The sequence below is a fragment of the Cricetulus griseus genome (assembly GCF_003668045.3).
Source record: "Cricetulus griseus strain 17A/GY chromosome 1 unlocalized genomic scaffold, alternate assembly CriGri-PICRH-1.0 chr1_0, whole genome shotgun sequence".
NCBI lineage: Eukaryota > Metazoa > Chordata > Mammalia > Rodentia > Cricetidae > Cricetulus > Cricetulus griseus.
The window spans coordinates 194,059,536-194,076,344 of record NW_023276806.1 but is presented as its reverse complement, the minus strand read 5'-3'; the positions used below and the strand labels follow the sequence as shown (position 1 = coordinate 194,076,344).

The following is a 16,809-nucleotide window of genomic DNA, read 5'->3' as shown; positions in this document are numbered from 1 at the left end:
TTATAGGAAGAAAGATGTCTTTGACTCATAACTTCAGAGAGTTCTCCGCTCATCATGACAGGGTAGGATGGAGTTCAGGTGAGGAGGAGTGTATGACAGAAATACCTCCCGTGACAGCAGACCAAGAAGAAAAATCACAGCTGAAACCAAGGGCCAAGGCTGTGAATTTAAAGGCCTGCCTCTAGTGACCAACTTCTACCAGCCAGGCCCTAGGTTTGAGGGTTCCACACCTCCCAAAATATCACCAGCCGCTGGGAAACCAGCATTCCAAACATGAGCCTGTAAAGGACATTTCTTATTTAAACTAAGGAACTGCTGGGAGTTGGCCTGCTCTTCCTAGGAAAGCTATATTATATATTACATTTCTATATATTATATATTTTATTTACATATATATATTGTATTTCTATATATTATATATTATATTTTATATATATTGTATTTCTATATATTATATTTTATATTTCTATATATTATATATTATAGTTCTATAACTGCTTATAAGCTTGTCTGTGTGTGCAGGATGATCTGAACAATGGGGATATGCTCCCATTCTTTTGAAGTCAGACAGAATTCTGTTGGTTTCAGGATCAGTTGACTTTGCTATTTTCAACTGAGTTTCGAGTTATGTTTTCAGGAAATGAGCCTTTCCTTTTGAAATAGGAAGTAAGATGAGAGAACTTACCGTGCATATACCTTTAGTTGTCCTTATTCAGAATCATAACCGAGGAACTCAAAACTAGGTGATCCAAGCCTAGTGTAGGAGTGCACATTGATTATCCTTGTTCTTGGAAGGCAGCAGAAGGAGCATCAGTTCAAGGCCATCTGCAGCTCTATAGCAAGTACCAAATTCAAAGATAAGACTACTTAAGACCCTGTCTCAAAAAACACCCCTCAAAGAGAAAAGAAACACCAAAAATCTAGAGAATAGATTATTTGGAAGGTGAGGAAAGAACAATAAGTGAACTAAATGAGCTAAGAACAGTGGTACATACCTGTAATCCCAGCACTCAGGAGACAGGTCAGGAAGATTACAGCAATTGAGTTCAGCTTGGTCTACATGTGAACTCCAGCTACCTAGGGCTGCTTACCAAGATGTTATCTGAAAGGAGGGAGGGAGAAAGGGAGGAAGGAAGGAGTAAGTCATTAGTCAATTAAAGATAAATGAATGATAATAGTGGCTGAACCTAAGGTCTATTGGGAAAATACACCTAGATGTGAAAAAGTTTATCAAAAAAGAGTAAATCTAAAGTTACTAAGAGGGCTTTTGATAGCTCAATCCATAAAATGCTTGTCTCACAAGCATGAAAGACAGAAGTCAATCCCCAGAACTCATATAAAAATGTTGAGCAATCTGGTTCTGCAGGGGAGGGGCCAGGAGGAGCCCTGGGGCTCACTGGCCAAACAGTCTAGCCTAACCAGTGAGCTCCAAGCCAAAGAGAGACTCTGTGGGTAGACAGCATTTCAGTAGATGACATTCATGGTTGTCCTCTGATATCCATTTTTCATGCACACACATGTACATGCATGCATAAAAAATGTTGCCAAGAAATTTACATTTAGAATAGAATAAAATGTACCTTCAGAAAAGTTGAAGTTAATTGGACAAGAGATACTTGCTCCAGTGAAGATCACTTGCATATTTCAGGTGCCAAGAAGCTTTGTAAATAACTAGATCACTTAACAGTTATAAGATGTCTATAGTGCCCAGAGCATTGGAGTAGAGGAAGATACGCTTGAATGAGTTTGCAAGTATTCCAAGGGTAGAGATAAAAAATACGTTAGCGGTGCAGAGGTTTTAGAGACGGTGGATAGAGCTAGCTGCCTTGAAGTCTAACTTGGAGCTGAGAATAACTGACATTTTAAATCCACCAGTGGATTTAAATCCACCATCAGTCGCATGTTACATAGGCATCTGAGGACAGGAAAGAAGCCAGCTAGATGGAGGGGATGCTGTCACTCTCCCCACTGACACTGTGAGCTCAATGACTTCTTAATTTTACTCACCTTGTCATCATTCCTATTTTTATTTTTTTCTAAAGTGTTCAGCCTGAGAACACCATCAAAGGATCTCAGAATTATTTACAAGGCCTAATAACATATTGCTTTCAGAGCAGGGAAGATGTAATTGCCACAATTTTCTAAATAGGAAAACTGAAGATTGGAAATTAAGTAATTTGATCTCAGGTGAGAGCAGAGATTATTATGTGGTAGCAGTCATCTCTGTACACATAAGAATTGGACTCAGAAATAATTACTCTACCAAAGTTTGATCTCCTAAAATATTCCCAATGAGAAGCCTCCTGAGATTATTTCAGTGTCTCTCTCTAGCCTCTAAAATCTAAAAGATTTGAATTCACAGGGTTAACCTTTCTTTTCCTGCCATGATAACTATCTCTCCCTTTTCAATTTATCACTTTCCTGACAGCCGATAGCAGCCTAAGCTAATATTGTAACAATTTTAGATAATATTGCAGATGTACAAGGACATCCTCATAAGAATCAATTAAAGAAGTCACAGTAAGTTGCCATTGCGAGTGTAGCAGCTGCATCCTTGAAAACAGATGCTCTTCTGGGTGTGAATGAGTCCAATTTTGACTAATTTTAAGACCTAAACAAATTTCAGTCTGGTTAATATTGGGCTGTGGAGCCACTTGAGACATCCTAATGCCCTCGACTGATTGCTTCTTCATGACAGTTAGTGTGTTGGCTTTCCTTGAGAGATACTGGGTATTTGACAAGCCAAGGATTTTATGTCAATAGAAAAAAGGGGCCCAAATCTCTGTTGTAGCAAGGTGGACTGACTGGTTCTAAAAATAAAAAGGCTTCAAGAAGCAGCACTGCCTGTAGGGAAAGTTCATGAGCTGTAGAAATTAAGTAGAATTGAATTAAATTTCATTTCTGTAAGATTCCCAAACAGTCCAGAAAACCAGCTATAACAAATGACTTTCCCATCTCCACTCTCTCTCCATTGTACCCAGAACACTGAGAAGATAGCACTGGTCAGATGTCTGACCTTTACAATTGGTTGCTGTGTGCATTCTTTGTTGTGTTTTGCTAGTCAATTATAATCACTAGTACAGTTTAACTAAAAGGGTGTTGTTGAATTATATAATGCCTCTGGCTATTCTCCTGACTGATTCTTGCCCAGAAGGAATTAGTGATGTGATTGAGAGACAAACGTAAATAATCAGTGACTAGAGTTGGGTGGGGAAAATGCAGACAAGTCACTGGCCCTGCCCTCAGCTGAATGAGAAATTTTTAAAAAGAGTGTAAAAACCATCACAACTATTGAAAAATAGAACCTCATGATAGAATTAAGAGATTTGCTATAAAGTATGGTAGTCAAAAGGTAAGGTTTGGGGAAGGGATGAGTTGAAGAAGAGAAAATGGTATGCATTTATGAAAAACTGGAATTTTTTTCCCGACAAATTATAGAAAGCTGGGGTACAACATAGTAGTGGAGCATGTGCCAGCCTGCAAAGCTCTAGGTTTGATCCCCAGCACTGAAAAGACTGCAGCCATGAAAAGCTTGGCTAAGGAACCCTGGCTTGGTCACACAAGCACTAGAAAATGTAATGAAATTAGCATCACTATACTTACGTTTTGGGTAACTAGCTTTTAACTACTTCATGTTTTGTTAGATTTGAAAGGTCAAGCATGAGACCGACCTCAGGAGATCCTCAGAAAAGAGAAGTCTAAACCTAGAAAGAGTCAGTTGATATAGAAAAGAGAAAATAAATATTGGGAAAATATTTGGTAACTAGAATAAGCAAAAACTGCTCATTAGTGGAAAAGAAAAAGTCAAAGATAACATAGTTTGGATTTCACTGCTAGGAAGGCAATTTAAATAAAATTTTGAAGGAACAATAATGTGTTTAGTTTTGACATGCCTGTGGAATGTAGAGGGGTTTTTATAAAGAGTTCAATGAAGTTCTTAAAGCCATGAATTTATGAATTCATAAATAATACAAGTGTCAAAAATGGATGAACTCACCTACACTCAGTCCCAGCCAAGCCTAGCGTTATGGGCAGACTGAAGGAAGAGGATATAGCGATGAGAATGCCAGAGAGGCTGGGGTGCTCAGAAGAACATGATGTGGATCAGCCAAAGCAGATGTAATCTCAATAAGTAAGTGGCCCGTGATGCTCTGTGTAGCAGAAAGCTCCGATGGTATTAGCATCGAAAAGCATCCCATGAATTTGGAAATTTGAATTTCATAGAGTATTTTTGAATAAAGAATAATTTTGAATAAAGTAGTGAAAGTAGAAATCAGATTGTGGCACACTGAGTTGTTGATAGCGGCAGGACTGCAGAGAAAACAGCTATTGAAAGTTCTCTCAAATGTTCAGCAAGAATCTGAGATCTTCTGAGAGAAGCCGTGAGGGCTGGAGGAGAAGCTATGTTACTGAGAAGGGTAGCTGGCTGGCACAAGGGCTGAGAAGTGGTATGGGAGGCATTGTTTTAATTTTAAAAATGTATACAATGTATTTTGATCGTGTTTTCCCTCTTCTCCAACTACTCCCAGATCATCCCCACCTCCCTACCCACACAACTTTGTGTTCTCTGAACATTGTCCATTTATGGGTGTCTGTGTTAGTGTCCATCTGAAGCAAGGAGAAGCTTTTCTATTGAGGGCAGAGTGAGGCACTGGTTTGTGGATATAGCATTAGAAGTCATTTTATTTTTTATTTTGTTTTGCAGAATAATAGCCTTAGGTTTTCTTCTACACCCATGACCTATCTAGTCTCAGGTTCTTGACCATTGTGGCAGTGTCAGCTATGCAGGTATGGATCCCGTCTCAAGAAGCAGGCCTTAAATCAGTCAGAAAGTGGTTGATTGCTGCTGTAATGTTTGTGTTGCTGTTGTACCAGTATATCTTGCAGCCAGCTGATAGTTTCAGGTTGCTGGGTTTGTAATATTGATGATTACCTTTCTCTTCAGGTAGCATGCAGAGAACCTTCCAGCACCATCGACACTCTCTAGGGGTGAAGCTTCTAGTTGTGAAAAGCTTTTTTTTGAGATTAGAGTCAAGAACTTCCCATTGGCAATGTTCTGCTCTTCATTTTTCTGTTGTTTTTCATGTCAGTGGGTTGTAAAACCGGCCCAAGGCTCACCTCTGCAATCCATGCTGAGGGCCTTCGTAGGGGAAAGTGGAGGAATTACTGAGTTGAAGCTGAGTGGCTGGTGTGTTGCAAACAAGCAAGAGCAGGAGAGGGCTGAAAGAAATGCATGTGAGCTGGTAGTGATGTTAGGACTTACAAGGCTGGGCACAAGAGCTTACTTACTCACCAGCTATTGTTCATTTCCAGGGCCTTGAGAGAGTGTTTGTTTTCCAGATAGGGCAAGAAGTCCGAAGTCCATGCTGGTGCTGGCCAGTCGTTAATAATATCAGCACCTACTTGATTCTTGTCTTGTCCTTCCCAAGTCAGGAAGAGGCAGAGTAGGGGGGAAAGGAGTGGTACCAGCCTAGGCCCTCTCCTTTTATCAGAAAAATCAGTAGTCTCTAAGGGGCTCCACAAACTCTGCTGGAAGGTTTACCAGACTGTGACACAAGGCCACTTCTTTCTTCAAATAGTGTACATTTCATTTGCAAGAGTGGAGATGGGAGATGAAATTGCCCTGTCCATTGTCTCAGCAAAGAAACTGTATTTGAGAGCACAGGGTTCATCTTCTTCCTGTTTGACCAATGGATTTACTAGAGAAAGCCCCAGAACCTCAGCATGAGGGCGAGCAAGAAATTTTAAAAGACACGTGCTTGTGTATAATGGTCACATTATAGATGATCAGGTATCAACCTTCCCCGGGGATAGAACAGCTGCTGGAGTGCATGTCTTAAAGAAGTGATCAATTACTAACATTTTAAAAGTTCAGTACACAGAGGGCTGTGGCAGAGTGAATAGCGGCCTCTAAGATATACAGTCACCTAGTCCCTAGAAAGGTGTGTGTGTGTGTGTGTGTGTGTGTGTGTGTGTGTGTGTGTGTGTGTGGTGAGTGGGTGGATTGCTAAGGATAGTGTGTGCAGGTGTGGGTGCGATGTGAAGGTCTGTGGTCTGGTATTTTGTGGGGGGTGTGGGTGTGTGTTATGAGTGTGTGGGTGTGGGTGTCCAATAATCTCATCTCTTAAGTACAAACAAAATCTCTCAGCACAGTCACTTGACATTTAAGAGGCAGTTAATTGTTCTGTGCGGTCTTCGCCATGCTCAGCATTTCTTTGCTCTCTATTCCTTCTTATTTAAAAAAGCTTCATAAACTTCAGGAAGCTCTCAGGAATTTACAAGCCAGCATTTCATGGAAGCTCTAGATATAAGTCATCCTGTTGCTTTACTATCATGCTACAGCTTTGCTGTACCTTACAGTCAGACACAATGCACGGCTCTCCAGTATTCCACACTGCTCCTGCCATGGCCTTGCAAGCTTTGTGTGGCAGCTGAACCTGCCGTTTGCTTATTCTATTTTGGGTTTTGGTTCTGTTGTAGTTATTTTTTGTTCTGATAGTTTTTCACATGGTGAAGTTATTTGTTTATATAATAAAAGAGAGGGATTTCTACTTTTTTAATGGATTTTACCCAAATCATTTTGGTATTATTTGATCAGTTATAGTATTTGGGAGCTTGAGACCACGAGAACCATGTCAGAGTAATCCCTGCCCCTTCCCATTGATGTGCATAGATAATTCTGTGGCCTAGAGTTTATGTCACATACAGAATGAATTCAGAGCTTTAAAAGCCCTAAAGTGCTCTGGAATATTGTAATAATGTTACTTAAAGTTGCTTTCATCTAGCCTGCTGCATGAAACGTTATGATGGCAGTGATGTTGCCTTGCCACAAAGCAGCATGAATAACATTAACATTTGAGAGGAGATGCAGGTTTTACGTCCACTCTACAGCAGATCGAGTTTGTGAACAGCTAGGATAGTTCAGGGATTGTTAGAATTTTAAATCTCCATGACTACATTCTCCTCCTTACAGGGCAGTTCCCTCGAATCACATTCACTTTGCTTATGCTCATGGGATGTTGTTTTAACTCTTAGGGTATGGATCCGAAAGAAATGATAGCCTTAAAAGTGCCATGCCTGATCACATGCCTGGCCCTCACTTGGGCTTGATAGTACAGAAAAAGACATAACCCTCTTAGTCACTACTTGGGCAGGTGGTGATTCCTGCCCTTTGAAGTGAGTTAGTTATGTCTAAGTGGGTCCTATGGCAGGCTCCATGCCCATAGATCCCTTCTTCAAAGGACCTGTGTCCCCCAGCAGTGAAAAGGTTTCTCTGACAAAGAGACAAAACTGTACAGGTGACTGGAACCTGAACTTTGATATGGATGGGATTGTTTCTGGCTGTCATTATTAAGATTTAACTTAGACAATGAAAAGACTAAGGAAGAGTAATGACTGTTTATGTTTCTGACTTAGATGACTACTAAGAAAGCTTCATGTGTTAATATTGTATTTTTCCTATGTCAACCCATTTACTATTATGTCACACAGTTGTCCCTACTTTACACAAAAGACTAAGCAGAGATATTTGAAGAGATTGGCTTTTTCTCCATGCTAGAGACAGGACTAAGTAAAGCAGTTGAGAGTCCAGAGAGCTAAAAGAAGTCTTGACTAGTGTGGCCAAAGTATTGTTGGTGACCTCCAAGAAACTGTTAGATGCTTAAGTAGACCAAACTCCCACTGCAGCTGTTCAGTGTTTTCTTAAGGAATCTAGTGAAGTGTTTTGATATTTTATTTAATGTTCATCTTTGCATATAATGTTTTAGATCCAATCTATGCAAGGCTTTCCCTCCCCCCATCACCCATCAGATGCCAACAGCTCTTCAGATAGAGGGAGAACTGCATGAGCACCTCCCCCATCCATTCTAGGATTTTAGCTGACTTGAGCCTGTGCAGCTCTGGTGCATACAGTCCTAGCCTCTGTGAGTTCATGTACGCAGCTATGCTGCCATGTCCAGCAAACACTGTTCCACTGCAGACTTCTCCTCCCTGTGATTCCTACAGTCCTTCCATGCCTTCTTCCTCAGTGATCCTCAAACCTTTCTAGAAAAGGATGTGGTGTAGATGTCCCATTTGGACCCTGCTTGGGCAGTTGTTGATGGCCTGTTTCTGGAGTTAGTAGCCCCAAGTCCAGGAATCTTTCCTCTAGAAGACCCAAGTTCTCTGGCAAAGGGAAGGACTTTTAGACAGAGAAGCAATACTGATATTTAGAACTGAGCACTCCACAGACTCTATGCATGTTGACCAGTTGGGGGTCTTTATATTAATTAGCATATACTGCAAAAGGAAGCTTCTATGGTGAGGGTTAATCAGGGAATCAGTATATGAGCATAAAGATTAAAAACTTACAGACATATATTATTATGTTGATTAGCAGAATAAAAAAAAAACAATAGTAGTAAAAAGTAAAACTTTTTATGCCTATGACTTAGCCAGTCAAAGATTTGGCCCAGTTAATGGTGCTAGGAATGAGGCCCATCTTGTGAGATGGGGTTTAATTCCAAGCAGAAAGTAGTTGGTTACTCCTATGATATTCCTGCCACTATTACACTGTTTCATGCGTTTTGCCAGACTAGTCATTATTATAGCTTATAAGGTTAACTGAGTGAGACTTTGATGACTCTACTCATTTCATGGCATGCACAGAAACTTCCAGCTCTAAGAACTCTGGCCATATGAATGAAACTCATAGATCATTATCAGCTTGATTTTTTTCATGCCCTAGAACTCCAGATACACAGTATCTTCAGCAGTAGGCTCTCATAATCAAGTAACCAAGAGCAATGACAATTGCCTGTAATGTTTGGCAACATGTATGAGACTATACTGACCAACAAATCAAAAAGAGGTAACTAATACCTGGAACTGGGCTTTTTATTTTGTAGCTTATAGTGTCTGAAGGAAATGTTGACCCCTTGTTATATATAGCTTAACTCCATTTAAACTTTGTGGGGTGTGTGCGTGCGTGTGTGTGTGTGTGTGTGTGTGTGTGTGTGTGTGTGTGAGAGAGAGAGAGAGAGAGAGAGTGTGTGAGTGTGTGCGTGTGTGTGCGTGTGTGGTGTGTGTGTGTGCCGTGTGTGTGTGTGTGTGTGTGTGTGTGTGTGTGTGTGTGTGTGTGTGTGTGTGTGTTGTGTGTGTGTGTGTGTGCGTGTGTGGGGGGTGGTGTGGGTGTGGTGTGTGTGGGTGGGGTGGGTGTGTGTGTGTGTGTGTGTGGTGTGTGTGTGTGTGGGGTGTGTGTGTGTGTGTGTGTGTGTGTGTGTGTGTGTGTGTGTGTCTACATTAATAAGTTTATATATGGTGTTTTCAAAGGACGCCAGTGTTATCCTTCCCCATACTCCCTTCTCTACCCTCACCTCCCACCTAGCCCCTCCTGTCCCATTATGCCTCTTCCAACCTTCACGTCACTCACATTCTCTTCTCCTCTCTTTGAAATCCCCTTACGGCCTCTTGTTAGTTTCCCAGCTTCTATGGTTCTCCAATTTAAACATGCTTACCTAAAGATTCAAAGCTAACATCTGCACATGAGCAGAAACATTTGTTGTTCTAGATTTGGGTTTCCTCACTCAGGGTGGTTATTTCCAACTCCATTCATTTACCTGTGAATCTCATAATTTCATTCTCCTTGTGGCTGAATAATAATCCATTGTGTAATTAAGCACACTTCATTATCTATCCATCCATTGATAGACATCAGAGTGGTTCTATTTCCTGGCTTCTGCAAATACAGCAGCAACGAATATGGATCCACAAGTATCTCTGTAGTAAGATATGAAGTCCTTTGGGAAGTTAGAGAAAGTAGCTATACCAGTACCATAAAATCCCTGCTAAGGCCTGTCATAGGTTATTTGTGAATTAAAGAGGCACACAGCCTCCCTCTATCTCATCCCCAGATGTTAAGCTTCAGTACAAGTGTTACAGCCTCTAGAATAACCCAATGCTGCCAAAGTAGCCAAAACAGCAAGATGAATAAGTAATATACGTTCCAGGGAAACCTGATGTGTCTAATAAAATGATGGCTTGTTGTCTCTCCTCGTCTTCCAGTGCTGTCTCCTGCGCAAGAGAGCCATGTGAACATGGACCTTCCGCCAATGTCCGAACAGATCATGCAGACACTGAGTGAACTTGCCAAGTCCTTCCAGGACATGGCTGACCGCTGCCTGCTTGTCTTGCATCTAGAAGTGAGGTATGACCCAACTAAGCACAGGAAATTGTGGTGTCAGGGCCCCCTCTGACATCAGTCAGGTGCTGTCTCTGGGTGCATGGAGTGCCACCATAATTTTCAGTTTTTACTGTTGATGCTGTCCATTTCTTATGGTGAGCATGATGCTTAGCAGTGTTAGTGTTCTTAAGGGAGGTGAGCATATGCTGGACTGTGAGTGTGGTGACTCCAGAGAGGAGTGACCTATGATGCAACCTGGATTTGCATGTGTTTGCCAATGATGTTGGTGATTTGAGGGTGAGCTAGCTAATTATTTTTGTAAAGTTTCAGTTTCCTCTTAAAATAAAAATAGCAGTTTCTACCTTAGATGTTATGAAGGAAATCTTGAATAATTTGTACCATGTCTGTCAAAATGTGTGGACTTTATCATCATTGATATTTTTGCAAATCAGAAAGGGAGTTATATCCAAGAGCCACAAAACCCTCCTTCAACAAACTTGAAACCCAATTGAGGAGATTAAGGAAAAGAATGATCCAAAAGTAGGGTTCCAAGGATGCCATGTTCCTTCCCCTGCAGCAGGAAGACAGTGGCCATGCAGATACTTATAATACAGTTACAAAGGAGAGGAAGAAGCAGGACATCTTCAGCTGTCCCTCATTGTTAGCTCATGGGTATGCTCACACACATAAACTAATTGATAATTTTAAATAATAATACCCTGGTATTATTATTTAGATAACATGAACCACAAATGCAAGCCACGTAAGTCTTATAAAGTTGCTGTGCAGGTTGAGCATCCTTAGTCAAGAAACTCAAACCTGGAATAGCATGCTCTTACTTGAGAGCATTTCAGATGCTTTGGGTTCAGGATTTCTTGGCAATGAGAAAAAAAGACTCACAGAAATCTACCAGCTTAGAGCCTTAGAATTTGTGGATACAAAAGCGTGAGCACCAGTAGACAAATACTGAAGAGGACAAGATGGGAGCATTGAGTTTGAGAGCATCCTGGACTATACATTTGTCTGTGGTCACACCACCCTGGATGTGCCTGTTCTCATCTACCTAAAGCAGGACATACTGAAGGAGCAGAAAGGTCATGGGTGTGGGCTAGAGGTTTCAGAAAACAAGGACTCAAGGTGTTCCCTCTGAGGAACTTCTCTAAGTTCTAGGTAGCAATGCCAACGACATCACTGAATATAGACTTCTGAAACCCCCAGGATCAGGAAGCCTGGTGTTGCAAGTAGTGCGTCTTCCTCTGTGTTTTAAAGTTGATTAAATATTTTCTTTTCATTTGAAGTTTCTGTAACATCTATGTTTTAAAAATATAAAATGAGTTTGGCTCATAGTTAAGACTTTGGAATATATTTAGATTCCAGTTAAAACTTGGATGGCTTTGAGGCATGTTAATGTCAATTCCTTTTTATGCCACTTGCTTTTGGCATTCTTCTGTTTCCCCCAGTGAGCTACCTCTCTGTTGCTTGTTAGCACAGAGTGGAACAAAAGGAGGAGCCTGCAGGTTTGGGAGCTGGTGTGCTCAGCATTATTTCTCAGTTTATTTCTTACATTAACTTGTCCAGAAATAAAGCATTTTGCAGTGTGTTTTCTGATTTGTTTTTAGATAATTTTTAGATTTGTTTTCTATTTATTTTCAAGCTGATAATGAAATAAAGCAGGCATTTTCAATGAATAGATAAATGCAGTGGACATACAAGGAAGAAAGAAAGAAAAGAAAAAAAAACACCCAGTAATATTTTGAGGCTGCTGTTACCCTGGGTTGCAAAGCAAAACAAGAGAACAGCAAATGAATTACTCTCACAACTGGTAGAATTTGTGCTATTGATTGGGCAGTCTCAGGGCATGTTCTCCATTCAGAATCAGCGACTTGTGTGTGGTTAATTCCAAGCGGGATGTTTTCAGCACGTTTGAGTAAGATCTTTGAAATCCTTAACCTCTGTCCCATCTCTTTTATGCATGTACTTCTTAGCAGTACTATTCTTACAATGCCAAACATGCTTTGTCAACTTTATAAGAAATCACACAATTACAATATTCAAGTCCATACCTCCTTCAGGATTCATTTAAGGACAGGAAAGGGTAATTTCAGCCTCAAGTTTAGTGCTCTGGATGAAGAATTATTTTTTCTTTAGGTTGAGAAACTAAGCATAGTTTTTCTAAGTTCATTTTTTAAATTTTTTTCTTATAACCTGGTTCCAACATTCACTCTGTTTTCTATGAATGTGTCTCCATTTTGTCCATATTCTTAATGTGTGGTTCACAACACAGATTTCTCCATGCATGGCTGAGATGGTGAGTGCTAACACAGTCTGTTCTGTCCTATAACATTGACAATAGAGGTAAGGGGAACAGTGGTGAGGATATAAAATAAAGCAGATGTCATGCTAATCATAAACGTTGGTAGGGTGTTAGTGTTATACCAAAAGCAACTGCCAGATACTATGGAGACCCATAGTGCAAGGTTGTGGAAGAGACTACTCACTCTTCTGGTATGTCCTGTTCATTGGTATAAATGGTCCCAGGAATTGAGCCAGTTGTGATCCCTTATGATTTCTTCTTAAGAATGAGCTGGCTTTAAACCAAACCCAAATTTAAAAAAAAAAAAAAGCTCTTTTCTCCTAAACAAAACTTGTGTTCTTGAAAGCAAATGAATTGGTTTACAAATTGAATTTCCACCTGATAGTCCACTTGCAAGTCAGCCATATGTGTCGGCAAGTACAAAGGGTGCATTAATCATTTCTCCGTTGTTGCGATAAAATGCCATGACCAAAAGCATCTTAAGGAAGAAGAGTTCAGTTCAGCTTACAGTTCCAGTCTGGTCGTGGCCAGAAAGGCATGGCAGCAGAAACAGGAAGCAGGGAGATCACACCTCATCTTCACATAGGAAACAGAAAGAGAAAAGAAGTGGGATGGGGGGGGTTATAACCCTCATGGCCTTCCCTCAGTAGCAGACTTTCTCCAGCAAGTGCCAACCCGGCAAAGATTCATATCCTCCCCAAATAGCACCACCAACTGGGGACCAAGCCTGTATGGGATGCTGCTCATCCAAACCATCACAGAGGATGTGTGAGCAACCTCATCCTTTTCTGATAATTCACTAATACTTACTTTATCCCTCTCCTATTGTGAAGGAGTTATAACTGAGGCCCTGTCCAATAACTGGCATGATGAAAAGTAATGCTTTCTCTGGCACTTATAGCCTTGAAGACACTGCAATAGGAACCAAAGAAAAATGAAAACCATGGCAAATATGTTAATATTTGCAAAACTCCAGAAGAACTTCAAATGGGAGTAATACTCAGTTCAAAGCAAAAAAAAAAAAAAAAAAAAAAAAAAAAAAAAAAAAAGTTCTGAAATCCAACAGGTTCTGTGTTGAAGAACCCATCCAAAGGGCATTTGACATTTTACCCATGTCATTGTAGGTTACATTTAACCACCATGTACTATCTTTCCACAATTTGAGACAAAACAGATGGCACCCCCTCAAGAAATGAAAGGCATGGTGAGACCATTAAAAGTTGTTGAGGGTTGTTTTTCATATTTGAACTTTAGAAAAAGAAAATTAAGTTGCCATTTGAGTCCACAATGCCAAGAATGTCACCTTTATCAGCTGATTTCCCTTACCATCAGGAGGGCTCTAAGTGGGTTCAACAGCAACTGCCTGTCACCAATGGGATCCTAAGTGTGCACTTTCTGAAAATCAACCATCCTGCTGTGCAATCAGCCGTGTTTGCAGAAAACCTTAATGCCAAAGTCAGGCGAAGGTCAGCAACCACACACCAGAACCCAGAGAAAAAGAAAACTGTTGAATTTGATATTCACCAGTGACAATTTGTTCTGATTATTTGGGAAAAAAAATAAAATAGTACCTTAACAGTGGTTGTCTCTGCTCTCTGTCTCCAGCTGTAGAATCTCATGAACCCACAGTGTTCCAGAGTCTTCAGAAGCCTGTCTCTTCTATAGGTCTCCATGTTCTTCAGAAGCCTGTCTCTTCCATAGGTCTCCATGTTCTTCAGAAGCCTGTCTCTTCCACAGGTCTCTGTGTTCTTCAGAAGCCTGTCTCTTCTATAAGTCTCCGTATTTGATTTTATCGTTTTACTGCTCTTGGAGCTGGAGAAATGGCTTATTGATAATAGTGTGTACAAAAGACCCAGGTTCAGTTCTCAGCATCCATATCCAATAAGACATCTGGCTTCTTTGGGCACTTGCATTCATGTGCATATACCCACACATGGACACACACATATACTTACTAGTTTTTTTAATTTTTAATTAATCTGTAAAGTTCTCTTAATGTTCCCTAACCCTTCTGATATAAAACCCACATTCCGTAGTTGGCCTCTCAAGCCTAGGATAACTTTTTGCTGCCCATGTCCCTAAGCTTATTTCACATCTCTCTCCTGTGATCTCTATGGAACAAAAAGGAACCTCTCACTTTTGGTCAGAGACATCGCCCAAGTAGAACATCATGCCTTTCAGCATGGTCTTCCTATGGTGTGTGACTATTCTACCGTGACTTTAAGCCTACTTTAAAGATACTTTAGTATAGATGCTAGTATTTCAACTAATACTACTTCATTTTAATTTCTGCAAGGTAGTGATTAGTCAAGATTCCTACTCCCAGATGGGTCATCTTTTATTACGTTGAGAAGATAACATTGGAGATGGCCTATGGCCAGAGCCTTTAGTTGAATCTTCATCAAAACTGTTCGCTTTGCCAATTAACTCAGGAATGTCAGACTGGGCTTTTTATTGGTGACATTACTTATTAATTAGCAGCTGTGAGGATAAGCACATATCAGTAAATATGAACTACATTCATTTTTGTATTTGTATTGCCTTACATGAAAACTTCTGAGGGTATTGCTTGAAACTGGGCAAATTGCTCACTGACATGAGTACTTGTGTAAACATGAGAACTTGAGTTTGAATTACTAGCAACCATATAAGATACAAAGCTAGATGTGGCTACGAGTACCTATAACACCAGCATTGGGGGCAAAGGGTAAAGATAGGTTGATCCTTGGATCTTGTTGGGGACAGAACAGCTGGAGCCAATGAACAGCTTCCAGTTCATTGAGAGACCTGCCAAGATAATCAAGTAGAGAGCAACAGATGAAGACTTGCAGTGTCTTTTTCTTGGTTGTATTCTGTTGTCAACTTGATACAATCTAGTGTCACTGTATTGTCTTGATTGCTAATTGATGTAGAAGGACTCAGACCACTGTGGATGGTACTATATCACAAGTAGAAATAACTATATGAAAAAGTCCAACATCATTACTCTCTAAAAAGATGGAAATTAAAACCACTATGTGATACTATAATGCATCTACATGACCAAAAAATAAAAACAAATTCTTTTTAACTGGCACAATGAGTGCTGGTGAGAATACAGAATGACTGGAATACTCATGTGTTGCTAGTAGGAGCACAGCTCATTAACATGGTGGTTTGTTTCTTCCAAAGCTGGAGGTATCCTTACTTCTGACTCAGCGAAGCCTACTTCTATGTAATTGCTTAAGAGAAATGAAAATTTATATTTACGTAAAGCTGGAAGCAACTCAAGAAAAATGGGTTATTTCCACTTGCAGTTTGAAGGGATATAATCTGTCATGAACAGGAAGGCATGGTAGCAAGTACATGAGTTGTCTGGTCACACTGCATCCGCAGCCAGGAAACATAATGAGAGATGAATAGTGGTACCCCTTTCTCCCCACTTTTTAATCAGCCTGAAACACAAGTACATGGAATGGTACCACCTATATTCTTCCCTTCTCAGTTAAACTTCTCTAAAAAAAAAAAAAAAAGAAGAAGAAGAAGAAGAAGAAGAAAATACCCTCAAATTTCTACTCAGAGGTATATCTCCTATTCAAGTTGAGAATGAAGAACTGTAGTTATGGATGGTTGTGAGCCTGTGTGTAGGTGCTGGGAACTGAGCCCAGGTCCTCTGTAGGAGTCACAAGTGTTCTTAATCACTGAGCCATCTCTCTTGTCCATTCTTTTAGGCATTTCTTATTCTGCCCCAATAAGCTTTGTAGTCTTCAATGCTGCAAAAACTGTCTTGCAGTTCCAGGGTCTAGCATAGTTTCTAGCAATTTTAAACATGTTCAATAAGCGACTTAGTCACATAATAAATTAGCAATGATTATTATAATACTAGTGATAGTTGTTAGTTCTTACTGTGTGTATCCTTCACATCTGGCTCTGTGTTATATGCTTTGCATGGCCCTTTGAGGCAGGAGTTATTATTGTTCCTATTTCAAGGGAAACCGAGGCATAGAAACACTCCAGTATCTTTTCTAAAGTTACATAGCTGTAAGTGTCAAAACTGGGAAACAAAACATCGGTCGTCTCCCACAATAGCATAGCATTGAGGATGGAAATTCAGCCTCTAATTGTCATTGTAACAACACCTTTTGAAAGATACCCTGGCTCATACTGTGCACACAGTCTTGGCATTGCAAGAATTTCAGAAGTCATCTATTTCTTATCAAGAGTATATGTATTAAATGGGCGAACCTCATAGATGCCTGCCTGCTTCAAATCACTCAGCTGGACAGCTAAGATGGCATTTTGGTTATAAAAAAAAAAAAAGGGACTACTGGGAGGTATATGTAAAAATGCACAAGGC

The 16,809-nt window shown here is 40.2% G+C and overlaps 1 protein-coding gene across 1 annotated transcript in view; it reads left to right on the top strand.

The window, feature by feature from the left end:
• Exoc4 (exocyst complex component 4) overlaps nucleotides 1–16,809 on the top strand; it is a 691,582-nt gene that overhangs the window by 614,322 nt on the left and 60,451 nt on the right. The window contains exon 15 of the mRNA XM_027391411.2: nucleotides 10,042–10,183. Within this exon, the coding sequence (XP_027247212.1) occupies nucleotides 10,042–10,183 (142 nt within the window). The remainder of the gene's footprint in view (nucleotides 1–10,041; nucleotides 10,184–16,809) is intronic.